Genomic DNA, 11876 nt, shown 5'->3' with positions numbered 1-11876 from the left:
ATGAGAAAGAGGTTTGTGTTCCTTGCTGGTGAATAAGCACCTGAATCCATCTGGATTTGATACGGTGCTCAGCTGGAGCTGCAGGCAGTAACTTGAGAGCATTCATTCAGATGGGATCATTGGATTTAGTTCACCTTTTAGTAAAGGGAATGGTGATTTATGTGTGGAAAAAGAGTAGTACCCTGTAGTGTAGAGCTAGTTCATTCTCACTTCGACATTTTACATTAAGTTCATCTACTCAGACATTTATTCCTTTGTTACATTACACAGACACCTCCGGTTTTCTGTTTTATAGAAGTCTGTAAAAGCATATTCCTTAAAGATTTATTTTCAGCATCAGTTTATTGCTTTTTGCACTGTAACAAATCAGATGTGCTGAGTTTAGAAGCCATAATTCCAGTTTAACATTTTCTTTTCCAAGTAGTGTGACTTTACCAAACTTTTGAACATAGCTAATTCAATTTTAATAAGATATGCCAGTACGAGGCAAATGAGGTGTATAAAAGCTCTGTCCTTCTTAATGCTGGGATCTTTGAAAGTACATGATTTTAAACAGTAATGGCATTGAAATTTTGAAAGGAGGAAATGCAGTGAGACTTTTGAATGTGTATTTTCATTTACTTTTATAAGTCTGTGCCATGAGAAGCTGCAAAAAAAAAAAATTCTAACCAGCTAAATTTTTCTGTGTTTATCCAAGAAATAAGTGGATTTCTAAAACTGAATTGGCAGAAGCTTGGGGGGAGGAGGGAATTGAGATATGAACTTGTCACGTAAGGTGTGTTGCTGTACTTTTTCTGGAATATATCTAGAGAAATAATCTTTCTAAAAAACCTAGAGGCTTGCTTAACAGCCAGAATAAAGCTAAACTGCATCTTACCAAAACAATGAATGCCATTTAAATTCCTTCGCAATCCTATTTTATGTTACTGCTGAAGTTCTAATTATGGCTTTGGTTGGGTAAAACTCTGTATTTCTTTACTTTTTATAAAATGTCTGTTGTATTTTTAGCTGGCTTCACAATGACTTGCAAGTGGCCCTTGTCGGCTCTCCTGTGGATCTGACCTACAGATATGAACATCTGGGAGAGTCCCCACAGATACTTCAGGAGATTGCTTCTGGCAAGCATGCCTTCTCCAAGGTACCCAGAACTTAAGAGTGTGACTGGTAAATTCCACAGGTATTGAGTAATAATCTGAATTCCCTAGAGACAGATTTGAAGAAAAGTACCATCCTGTAGATGGGGTTATTTGCTTTTAATCAAATGCAGAGATGAAGTAATGATTAGTGTGCACGAAGTATGTATAAACTGTGTAATATATTCAGGTGTGTAAAACTTTGCAGTGCAGGAAACTCCTGGGATATTTCTTGACATAAAACAGGCTGTTCCAGGTGCTGTTTCCACTTAAATGTGTGGTTATTGAGTGTACAGTTGTGTACTGACAAGGTAGTTTCCTGCTTACTGCAGTTTCTCTTGGCTTTATCTCTAAATGAAGTAATGGCGATTTTGGAACCGTAGGTTTACATGGAACACTTATGAAGGAATCGGGGATTTATTACATTATCTGTCCCAAGAATTGTCTTTGTAGCTGTGGAATGAATTTCTGGTTGTTGGCTTGCACAGGTCCTCAACAATGCCAAAAAGCCAATGGTGGTGGTGGGCAGCACAGCCCTGCAGCGCAGTGATGGAGCTGCGATCCTCGCTGCTGTTTCCACCATTGCACAGAACAGCAGGGCCACAAGCACCGCTGGTGCTGATTGGAAAGTCATGAACATCCTACACAGGTTTGCTTAAAAACTTCTTTGGGAGCAGCTTGCTTGCACATTGGGCTGCACAGGTTATCACAATGTATGTGTAGAGATTGCTTTGTGTACACATAAGCAGCCTTTCGGGTTAAAACCTGCAGGGAATGTAAAAACCAGAAATAGAAATACAAGCTAGCAAAAACTTCTTAGTAAAAATGGGTTCCTTGACCTGGCTTTACATGAGTTTTTATTAATTTATGGTATTCAAATGTAGAATTTAAGGTTTTGATTTAGACATGGAATACAAGAGGGCTTAATATCATCTACCACAGTTGGATGCACAGCAGACCAGTGTCGCTTGCTGAATGACTGCATTTTATCTAGAGGAAGAAAAACAAAATGGCAAGAATATTTAAATAATATGGTTTCTTTGTTTGGGTTTTTAATATTCCTTTTACTGTGCAGCTTCTCAACTGAATAGTTAACAGAAATGCTTCAAAGATTTCCATTTGAGAGCTTTTAATCTTAGCTTTTCAGTTTGTTAGGATATTACTCCTTTTAATAGACACGCTTCTCTTTGAACAGTCCTTCACCACTCCCTTTCTAAAATTCTGTCAAATTGACCATCTCTGTAAAGGAAAAATTATTTCACCAAATGTAATGGCTCTCAATTCTGTAGACTCAAAAAATTTCTTCAGCCAAAAGCAGCTGCCTCGCTGACGTAAAAATAGTATAGTTAGAGCAGGGCTTGGGCCTCTGAAAGAAACTTGAACATTCTGCTGCTGAAACTGAAATATTTAGTACCAAAATAATGATGAGTTAAAGAACACTCATGATACAAGTGTGGTTTGGCAGTCTTTCATATTGATTTCCATACTTCTGGTGCACCATCCATTCAACCTTAAGGGTAAAAAGCAACCTAACTTATTGAAACCTCTATGTCTGACTGTGTCAGACTAAATGAGTTACATTGGAAGGTCTGTACTTTAGAGAGAATCTTTTTTCTTTTAAATAAGACTGGCACCTGATTATGGAGGATTATGCAAAACTATTGCTTTGGAAAAGGAAGACTGCAAGAAAATGGAATTATTAGTTCATTCTTTTAAAAGTATTTTTATGTGTGAATAAATGAATAGTGATGAAATAGTGGCCTAAAGTCTTTGGTGATTTTGAGTAGGTGATGGCCCCAGTCTTTCATGTTGCACATGAGTGCCCTGAATTAAAGGCCTGATGAGTTCCATTCATAGCTGAAATGTCATCTGGAGCATCAAGCTTCAGCAGCAAGCTGTCTGCCACTATGGTCCCAACTTTCAATATCTGCCTTTATTTTTGCTATCCCATCTGAAATAGGTGAGATTCCTTGTGAAAACTTTAAATAGTGTCAGGTTGTCAAAATGCAAAATTAACTCGATAGTCTGTCAAAAATTTCAGCTGCCTTTGAGCTTCATGTTTGTCTTGTTACTATTAGGAACCTCTTACATCGCTTCAAAATATTTAGTCAGAAAAAGAAGTTAGGTCTGTTTTGATGGGAGAGGGAGAATTCTGAAATTACTTAAAGTCATGATGTATTTTTTCCTACAGGGTTGCAAGCCAAGTCGCTGCTTTGGACCTGGGTTTCAAACCAGGAGTGGAGGCAATTAGGAAAAGTGCTCCCAAAGTATTGTATCTCTTGGGAGCAGATGCAGGTGCTATAACACGTCAAGACTTGCCAGAGTACTGTTTTATCATCTATCAAGGTAATTAGTAGATGTAAATTAAGAAATGCTGCTATCTTCATAGTTGGAGAAAAAGCATAAACAGTGGCATAAATCCCTTTTAGGAATTTTTGTTTTCTGCCAGGAAAGGGAACTTCTAACACATAACTGAGATACTGGTTATCTATTTCTTAGGTAAAGATGGGAAACTATTGATGAGTAATAAGGGAATATAAACCAGTATAGGGCTTCTGAAACATAGCCTCAGGCCTGGCAGACAAAACAGCATTAGATTCCAGCTGTTCTATCATACCAAAACATGGTCTTACATTAATCTAAGAATCCTTGTTCCAAGAACCTCCCAAATGTGAGTGACTGTAGTGACTGAAGTACCATTTACTCCTGCTTGTAGTCCATTCATTCTCCCCAGAGTATTAGCCAAGTAAGACCTCAGAGCAGCCAGCCTCATGGGCTTCAGATTACTGGCTAAGCAAAACTTAGAAAATCCTTTTTTTTCTGGTAAATTCTGTCATAGTAAAGCATTTCTTTTTATTTTGACTTACGTCTGTCTCATGGTTGTGTACTGTTTCCTCTTTCTATGTATTTAGGGCATCATGGGGATGTGGGAGCTCCCATGGCTGATATTATTCTCCCAGGAGCAGCATATACGGAAAAAGCAGCCACATATGTGAATACTGAAGGTCGGGCCCAGCAGACAAGAGTAGCAGTAACACCTCCTGGGATGGCAAGGGAAGACTGGAAAATTATTAGAGCTGTCTCTGAGGTACTGTTGCTGTCATAAGCTGTTTCTAATAAAAGTATACTGAGAGGTTAAGTTCCTTTTTGTAAACATTTTCCCATCTAAAAAAAGGTAGCTTTTCAGGAAAACACATACTTTTGAGAAGTAATGTTCTGTATTGAATCCTAGGTTAATTCTGTGAGTTAAATCATACTGTTTCCCTTTTGAAGATAGTTCTAATGCTGCAGCTGCTGTATGCTGTTGGAATGCATAATGGGTGAAGCTTTTCAAATTTTACAGGTCTTTGTGAAGTGCTTTAGAAGAAGCTGGTGGGAGCATGCAGTTTCTTGCTTTTTAGAAAGAAAACAGCATAGACCAGGATCTGGTATCATTAGATGAGGTCAAATATATGCTCACTACTTAGAGGGAACAAGATACATTGATAATTGCATCAACTTTTATCTCATTTGGTGGTAAGCTAAGGAAAGTGGAAGTATAGAAGGAGACAAGTACTTCCTTTTGTTTTTATCCTTTGTATAGCAAACAGGATAGCCTGGTTTTTAACAGGGGGAAGTGTTGGCTATGTAGGCATCAGAGGTCCAACAGAACACTGGCTTTGCTTCAGTTTGTGCATAACTGCCTGTGTTTTCAGGAGTGCAGACTTTTCCTTATTTTACTTTAGAGATGTTAATAGATTGGAAATCTAAACCACTGTGAGTTAAATCCCTAGAGTTGATGGCATTTCTTTCTGTGAATCTCTCAGTTGGCTGGTCTGACCTTGCCTTACGAGAACCTTGATGAAATACGGAAGCGTTTAGAAGAAGTATCGCCCAATCTGGTTCGATATGATGATGTGGAAGAAGCAAACTACTTCATCCAAGCAAATGAGTTGGCAAAGGTAAGCAAAACTGAAGCACCTTGGATGATTTAGTGCTGTTATAAAGCATAATGCCTTTTTGAAAAATCTTCATATCTTGCATTTTTTTGACCTACACTGAATGCACTGAATGCAGAATTTACTAAACAAATGCTTTGGTAACAAGCTCCTATCATACAGATGACTTTCTTTTCCTTTCTTACCACAGTTAGCAAAGCAGCAGCTTCTTGCTGATCCTCTTGTTCCACCTCAGCTCACAATAAAAGACTTCTATATGACAGGTATGTATAGTGTGGTCTTTCCATTCTGAAATCAGAACATTTTACTTAGCTTTACAGTAAGGTTCTTATGATTTGTTTAAAGCTTTCCATTAACATACATAGGATTTGAGTCTTTTGAAGAAACAAAATTTTCCAGTAAAATTATTTGGAATTTACATAAACGACAGACTGTATTTTCAACTAAGTGATTTTATTTATCCTCTTTGTATCCAGTCTTGTACTAAATTTATTTTGTATTGTGTCTGTGCACTGACATATTTGGATTTTTTTTTACAGATTCCATCAGTAGAGCATCGCAAACAATGGCCAAGTGTGTGAAAGCTGTTGTTGAAGGTGCCCATGCAGTAGAAGAGCCATCCATCTGCTAGAGACTAATCAGACTTCCACCACCACCTTCTAGGTTTTTGTTGCAGTTAACTGCTGTGACTGATATATTTTTTCCAAAATCTGTTTGACAGGCTGTTGTATTTTTTTTTCTTCCTTCATTCACATTTTCATCGCTTCAAATAACCCCATCATACTGTAGGACTGTTGTGTCTGAGGGAACATGCAGCACTCAACTTACTGTACCCAGAGGCAGGGTACATGATGATTGTATACAAATAAATTATAAATACCAAGCCACCCCATTACCTGTGTAATTCATATAGCTCATGCTTCTTCCATGAAAAGAATTCAGTAAGCAACTCAGTAAATCTTGATTTTCTAGGAAGGGGTTATCATGGCAAAAATACTAGATTGTAACTTCCTTCCAGAGTATCCAGGTATGTTAATATTAAACCCTGGTCAGAATGTGAACATGCCTTTTTTTGTAATGTACTTTTAAAGCAAGTTGTCCCTCATACCTGGTTTATGCCAATGTTCAGACCTATCTCTGCTCTGGATACTTGTGTGTTTCTTCATTTAGTTTCAGTTGAGACTACTCTTGGAGGAAATACAAATCATTTTGATGTCGAAAAAAAAGCAGCCTTCACACAGCTTCCTCATACTGAACTGCTTTAAAAATTAGCAGAAAGACTAAAGCCCTTTATACCAGTTCAAATACAGAAAAAAATTCTCAGAATAGTTTCTCTGTGCATTGATCTTTATATAGCAAAGTGGGGGAAGGGGTTGTGTGTGGTATTTTTTGGTTGGGTGGTTGGGAGTTTTTTATGCTCTAGAATAACTTCACAACAGTGACTCTCTCCTCTGTATTATGCTGGTTAATGTAAATTTGGAAGAAGGATAACTTCCTTTTCAACTGGCTACTAAAGTTCAGTGTACTTCTTCCAGGAATTCTGAAAATGGGAACAGTATCATAAAGCCATCATTTCCAACTGTATTGTTTGAAAAAAAAAAGTGTTAATTTTGCATGAGGAAAAGCTACACTTTTCAGTGTAGAATAATACTGAGTGTGTGGGGGTACTGCTGTGGAAGTCTTAGTTTTATAAAATTCCTTTTTTCTTCCATGCTTAAAATTTTTCAGTAACAAACACCGAACTTTTTAAAACACTGCTTTCCTTTTGCCCAGGAAGAAGACTCTTCCTGGTTATCCTGGTATATCACAGTGTCCTCACACAAGTTAAGTGTTCAATGTTGGACATGGTTTTACTCAGCCTGCCATCTCCAGTTACCAACAGGGACAGGGTCAGTTCTCATGGTGGTACAGCAAAGGGTAACTGTTCATTTTACTGAGGTACTGCTATGCATGTTAGTGAGGCAGTGAGGGAGATGCACTCTGGTTTTAATGTGGCAGTTCACAGGCTCAAGTACAGCATGAAACCTTCCTCCTGTCCCTGCTAACCCCCTTAGCAGGAGCAGGGGTTTATTGGCACAGAGCAAAAGAAAAATGTGTGTGATGTATGCCAAAAATAGGAAGAAAGGGTGTAGCTGAATCCTGTATTCAGAAAAACATTTGGTTCTCAGGCTCCTAAGATGAAAACCCTTTTTTTCACCCCCCCCGCACCCCCATGTTGTACAAACACAGAGGAGTAACTTCAGCTGTGCAACAAGTCAGTTATCACTTCAGAACTTACAAAGGTTCAAAAGCTTTAGATTATTTTCCCCTTAAATGTTGTAGCATTACTTTGGGAGCTCTGGCATGGTTTTTGGTTTGACAGCTCTACGTCCTTCAATTAGAATGTATAGTAGATTCTTGTTTCTGTTCAAAAACTGTCCAGCCTTTATCAAGAAAGACAAGAAGGGGAGGAAGTACATGTGGTGCACTCTGTCCTGTTTCTACTGTCTTTCCCATCTAAGTAGTCAAGTACAGAATTTTTCAGCCAAACTTGGTAATAGCAATAAGGCTCTCTATAACTGACTGTTGGAAACTAGATAGGAAAAAGAAATCTAAATTAGCATTGTTAACCCCTGAGTTTAGAGCATAGCCTTATCCCTTCTGTTTGCTCTGGTGGCTGGACAGTTGGTGCACATGAGGACTTTTACCCAGTGACAAAAGCATAATAGGGATCTGCATAGGCAGGGAAGTGACATAGGCTGGGCAAAGTATTTGAACAAAAGTTACAGGAACAGGGCTATTCACACAACTTACCTCTGTTTATTTAAGAGAAAAAGTTTACAGACAGTGCTGCTACTTGCTGGTCCTGAAGCTGCAGCCTCAGGTTAGAGAATGATGAAAAAGTGGTGATGAAGAGCTGGGATGGTGGGAGATAACCACACTCTGTTGTTCCTGGTGTTATGGTAAGGGCTGAGCAGCCAGGTGATAACACTGCCTGAGTCAGTGTGCTGATGCAGCTCACTCCACATGCGAGGCTAGTGGGTGCCTTTATCCCGACTCTGCTGGGGTGGGCAGGGGCTTTGTTTTGGAGCTGAGCGCAGCCCAGGAGGAGCTGCAATTCCCCGAGTGCAGCCCTGCTTCCACCTGGTGGCCAACTGGCAGAACTCAGCGGGTGTATCGCCAGCTACCTTCAGGTGCAGTAGCCTTCATCTCCCTGCTCCTGTGCACTCCTGCCTGTACAGCCTGCCAAGAACAGCAATGTGTCTGGAGAGAGATGGATGGGGGTGGTCATTAAGTATCCTCCTCTATGAGCACAGCCTGGTGTAAACAAGGCTCTTGTGTGCAATCTATTAACCCTAAGCATGACTTTGCCTTTTTGTAGTCTTGTCTTCAGCAGGTGCATGTGGGGAGTAGAGAAGGCAAAGGGTGTGTTAATTCAAGGTAAGACCGTACTATGCAGTTACACTTTCAAGCAAGTTTAGGCCAGGTGCAGTCAGATTAAAGAGAAACTATAACTGCAGGCAGATTTAAGCATCTAAGTCTAAAGCTTGACTTCAAACCAAACAAAAACAACAAAAACCAATCAAACAAAAACTCCAAAAAACAAAACCCAAACCCTGTTCAATAGCCACCTTACTGAAAGCACCAGAATCCCATGGGTGCATCCCTGTAGTTCCAAGGGGAGAGTGCTTAAAACCCTGGGCAGTGTAGTGAGCTGCTTCAATAAAAAGAAACATAACAGAATTCAAGTCAAACAGGCATGTCCTCAGCAAGACTCTGACATGTCCAGCAAAATTAGGCCAGTCATAAAAATAGCTGGAACTGACTTATTTTTTAATGTATTTTGAAGCATAGCTCAAGGCAATAAAGAAGGTGTCTGTAGCATTTCCCCAAAAAGTACAAGATTTTGGATCAGTGCCTCTTCTGAGGCTGATGAGATTCTTGCAAGACAGTCTGCTACATGCTTGATTGGAGGATATGCTGTATTTTAATGTTGAAATCAATAGAAAAATAGCTCAGGGTCATAGCTCTAAAGGAAAAGCAGCATGGCAGACTGGCATAAACCTTAATCCAAAGGGAAAAGGTAACATACCTTCATCTCTGTCCCCACAACCCTGCTCCTCATAAAATACTCCAAACAATGGCTAAGCCAAAACATCCTCTCCCAAAACAAGACAGTCTCCTAATAATTTGTTGTGTTGTCCTTCAAATATGCAGTAAGTTGAAATCACCTTCAGTGCTGAAGAGTTGGAAGATGACTCTCTCAAGGCACTGACAGGACTAACAAAGAAAGCAAGAGAAGCAAATAGAAGAGGACTTCATGGTGACTACCAGAATGGGAAAAAATTAAATGGGGAATTCTGGAGAGTGGCTAAAAGCTAAGGACTTCCCTAACAACAGCAGTAAGCTTTTTATAAGGAATACAAGAACCCCACAAAACGTCAAAATATGTAAGTTCTAGAATTACCTGAGAAGTTTTAAAATTCCTATTTAAAAACAACAACAACAACAACAACAACAAAAAAACCCCACAAAAAACGAAAGCCAAAAACAACACACAATTTTCAATTTATTAATTGTTAACAGATTATTATTATTATTATTGCTTTTCATAAAATGCCAAATGGGCACAAGTACTTCTGTGAACAGAATACTGAAGCTTACAGAGAGATACAAGGAAAACTTAGTTCAGAAATGAACACCAAATCCTTCACTGTGTGTGTGGGCTTATACAAGTCATGGTCCTTTCTGTTGTGTAAGGTTTTATCCAAAAGACGCTTTACAGTAACATGTTAGTTGATGGAATGATGTCAGTGAAGTGTCCGAAAGTACCCAGGTTACTCCAACTCTCCATAGCTCAGGACCACAGAAAAATGGCCCAGAGAGACATAAATAACATATATAAAGCCTTGTAATTCAAACAAAATTAGTGATTCCACAATCAGCAAAGCCTGCTATGCTAAACACTGTTAATAATTGTTTCCTCCAGCTACATGTGCACATCTATTCACAGTGCTTAATGCTGAGAAGCCTGCTGAGATTTAGAGGCATAAGAGGTAGTAGAGACATCTTCTCACTCAGCCAATGCTGAATTTTGAATATAATTAACTAATATTTCAAAGAAATAGTTTTATTTCTTCTTGTCATCATCTGTACACCTGTGTTTATGTTTGAAATGGATCAGAGATGAGAACCATGTATCAAAAAGAAACATACTAAGAGCAAAAAACTTTGTGTAACAAAAACCTTTCAAAATCCACTCGAATCCCTTGACCCTAGACACTAATTAAGCCTTTGCTTTGATGTTAGCTCAGCTCCAACTATTTTAGAAAAATCTTGTCCTGCATACCCTTTACTTCTCAATTATCCATCACAGGATATTTCACACCTTTGTTGGAAGCTACTCTCAGAAGACTTAAGAGACCATTGATTTGGTCCAGAGCAGGAATTCTCATCTTTCCATCCTGCAGTGGTGACCAAGACCCTCTGCAACCTGAAAGTAAATGAATAACTGGACTAATAGCAGAGAGGACTGGTGATAAAGTGTGGAGCTTCTTAACCACTACAATTACAGTTAATGAAATATCAATAGACAGATGCAGATAGTAAAAATACAATAGTATACTTTGAATTAACAGAGGGCTTCCCAGTAAAATGGGATGGTATTAGAGCATTCTGCTGGGACAGCTTATTCCATTAATTTGTCCTCTATTTAAAGAGGTCTCCACAGATGCCCAACATACTCTGGACAACCTTCCCACAATTAACAGTCTTACTGTTTTGTCTTTGCTGAGCTTTAGGAAGACAATACCATTTATTTAATGCAGATTAAAATACACATTGATAATGAAGAACAGATTAGTGAAGTCTTAGTTAATTACTATTTTCAGTACAGTTCACTATCAATTAATTATATTATCATGTAATAGCTAGCATACATCTGTTCCCAATTGGTTAAATACTTCTTCAGTTATACTCCTACTGAAACCCACAGCAAAATTCCCATTGCTGAAAAAAGCTTTAATGAAGCCCCTAACACTCAGGAAAACAAGGTTAGTCGTGTACGTCGTGTTGCCTTGCTAGCATTTGGGGCTTTAAACAAAGTAAAGCAAAGTTCCTCTGTTGTATATAGGGCTTGTCCTATAGTTTCATCTGTGCTATCTGCCACACAGGAGTGCACTAAAGCACAGGTTTGAAGGAGTTTAGCAGCTGGTTTAAGAAGCTCAATTTATGCCATAATTTGGGTATATTTCCTAGAGAAAAATCCTCAGATCATGGACAATGTTTTTCACATAAGGACTCTGTGGTTTGGAAAAGTGGCAAAAAGCATGCTGGTTATCAAATACATACAACTGCAGCAGAGTAACTGAAACCCAGATATGCAAGAGACAGCCATTGCTATAAAATTTTCCTGTTAAAGAATTGGTGAAAATAAGAATAAACATTTTTCAAAAATGTTAATATGCTGGGATTTAATGGTTAGCTTGACCCCAGAACTTGCCACTACTACACAAACTAATACCACATCACAGCTGCTCAAGACATTGCTTAGAAGAATGTATCATAACTTTGGGTTTTATTTAATTTCTCACCCTTTTCAGTCTTTAAATGCCTAAAGACAAGATCTTCTATACAAATGTGGCTCTTCAGATAAGAAAATCTTGAATTAACAGCTATACACTTAGAGTTGTTCTTCCCCTTCACAGCATTACCTTGCATTTTAAATAAATTGCTAATCCCTTTAGCAAGCATTTGAAGACATTGGAACTGTTTCTTCAGTATGTGTCTTTCAAGAAATAATACCAAGATGCCGACATGGTAACAC

The 11876-nt window shown here is 38.6% G+C and overlaps 1 protein-coding gene across 1 annotated transcript in view; it reads left to right on the top strand.

The window, feature by feature from the left end:
- Window positions 1–6399, top strand: part of NDUFS1 (NADH:ubiquinone oxidoreductase core subunit S1) — a 14739-nt gene extending 8340 nt beyond the window's left edge. The window contains 7 exon segments of the mRNA XM_005415915.2: window positions 942–1138; window positions 1622–1782; window positions 3325–3479; window positions 4046–4221; window positions 4940–5074; window positions 5262–5334; window positions 5611–6399. Coding sequence (XP_005415972.1) covers window positions 942–1138; window positions 1622–1782; window positions 3325–3479; window positions 4046–4221; window positions 4940–5074; window positions 5262–5334; window positions 5611–5702 — 989 coding nt within the window. The 3' untranslated portion in view covers window positions 5703–6399.
- The last annotated feature ends 5477 nt before the right edge of the window (window positions 6400–11876 follow it).

This window comes from Geospiza fortis, unplaced genomic scaffold (genome assembly GCF_000277835.1).
Source record: "Geospiza fortis unplaced genomic scaffold, GeoFor_1.0 scaffold112, whole genome shotgun sequence".
Lineage (NCBI taxonomy): Eukaryota > Metazoa > Chordata > Aves > Passeriformes > Thraupidae > Geospiza > Geospiza fortis.
The sequence above is the reverse complement of the archived record's forward strand: the minus strand, read 5'-3'. Positions and strand labels throughout refer to the sequence as shown.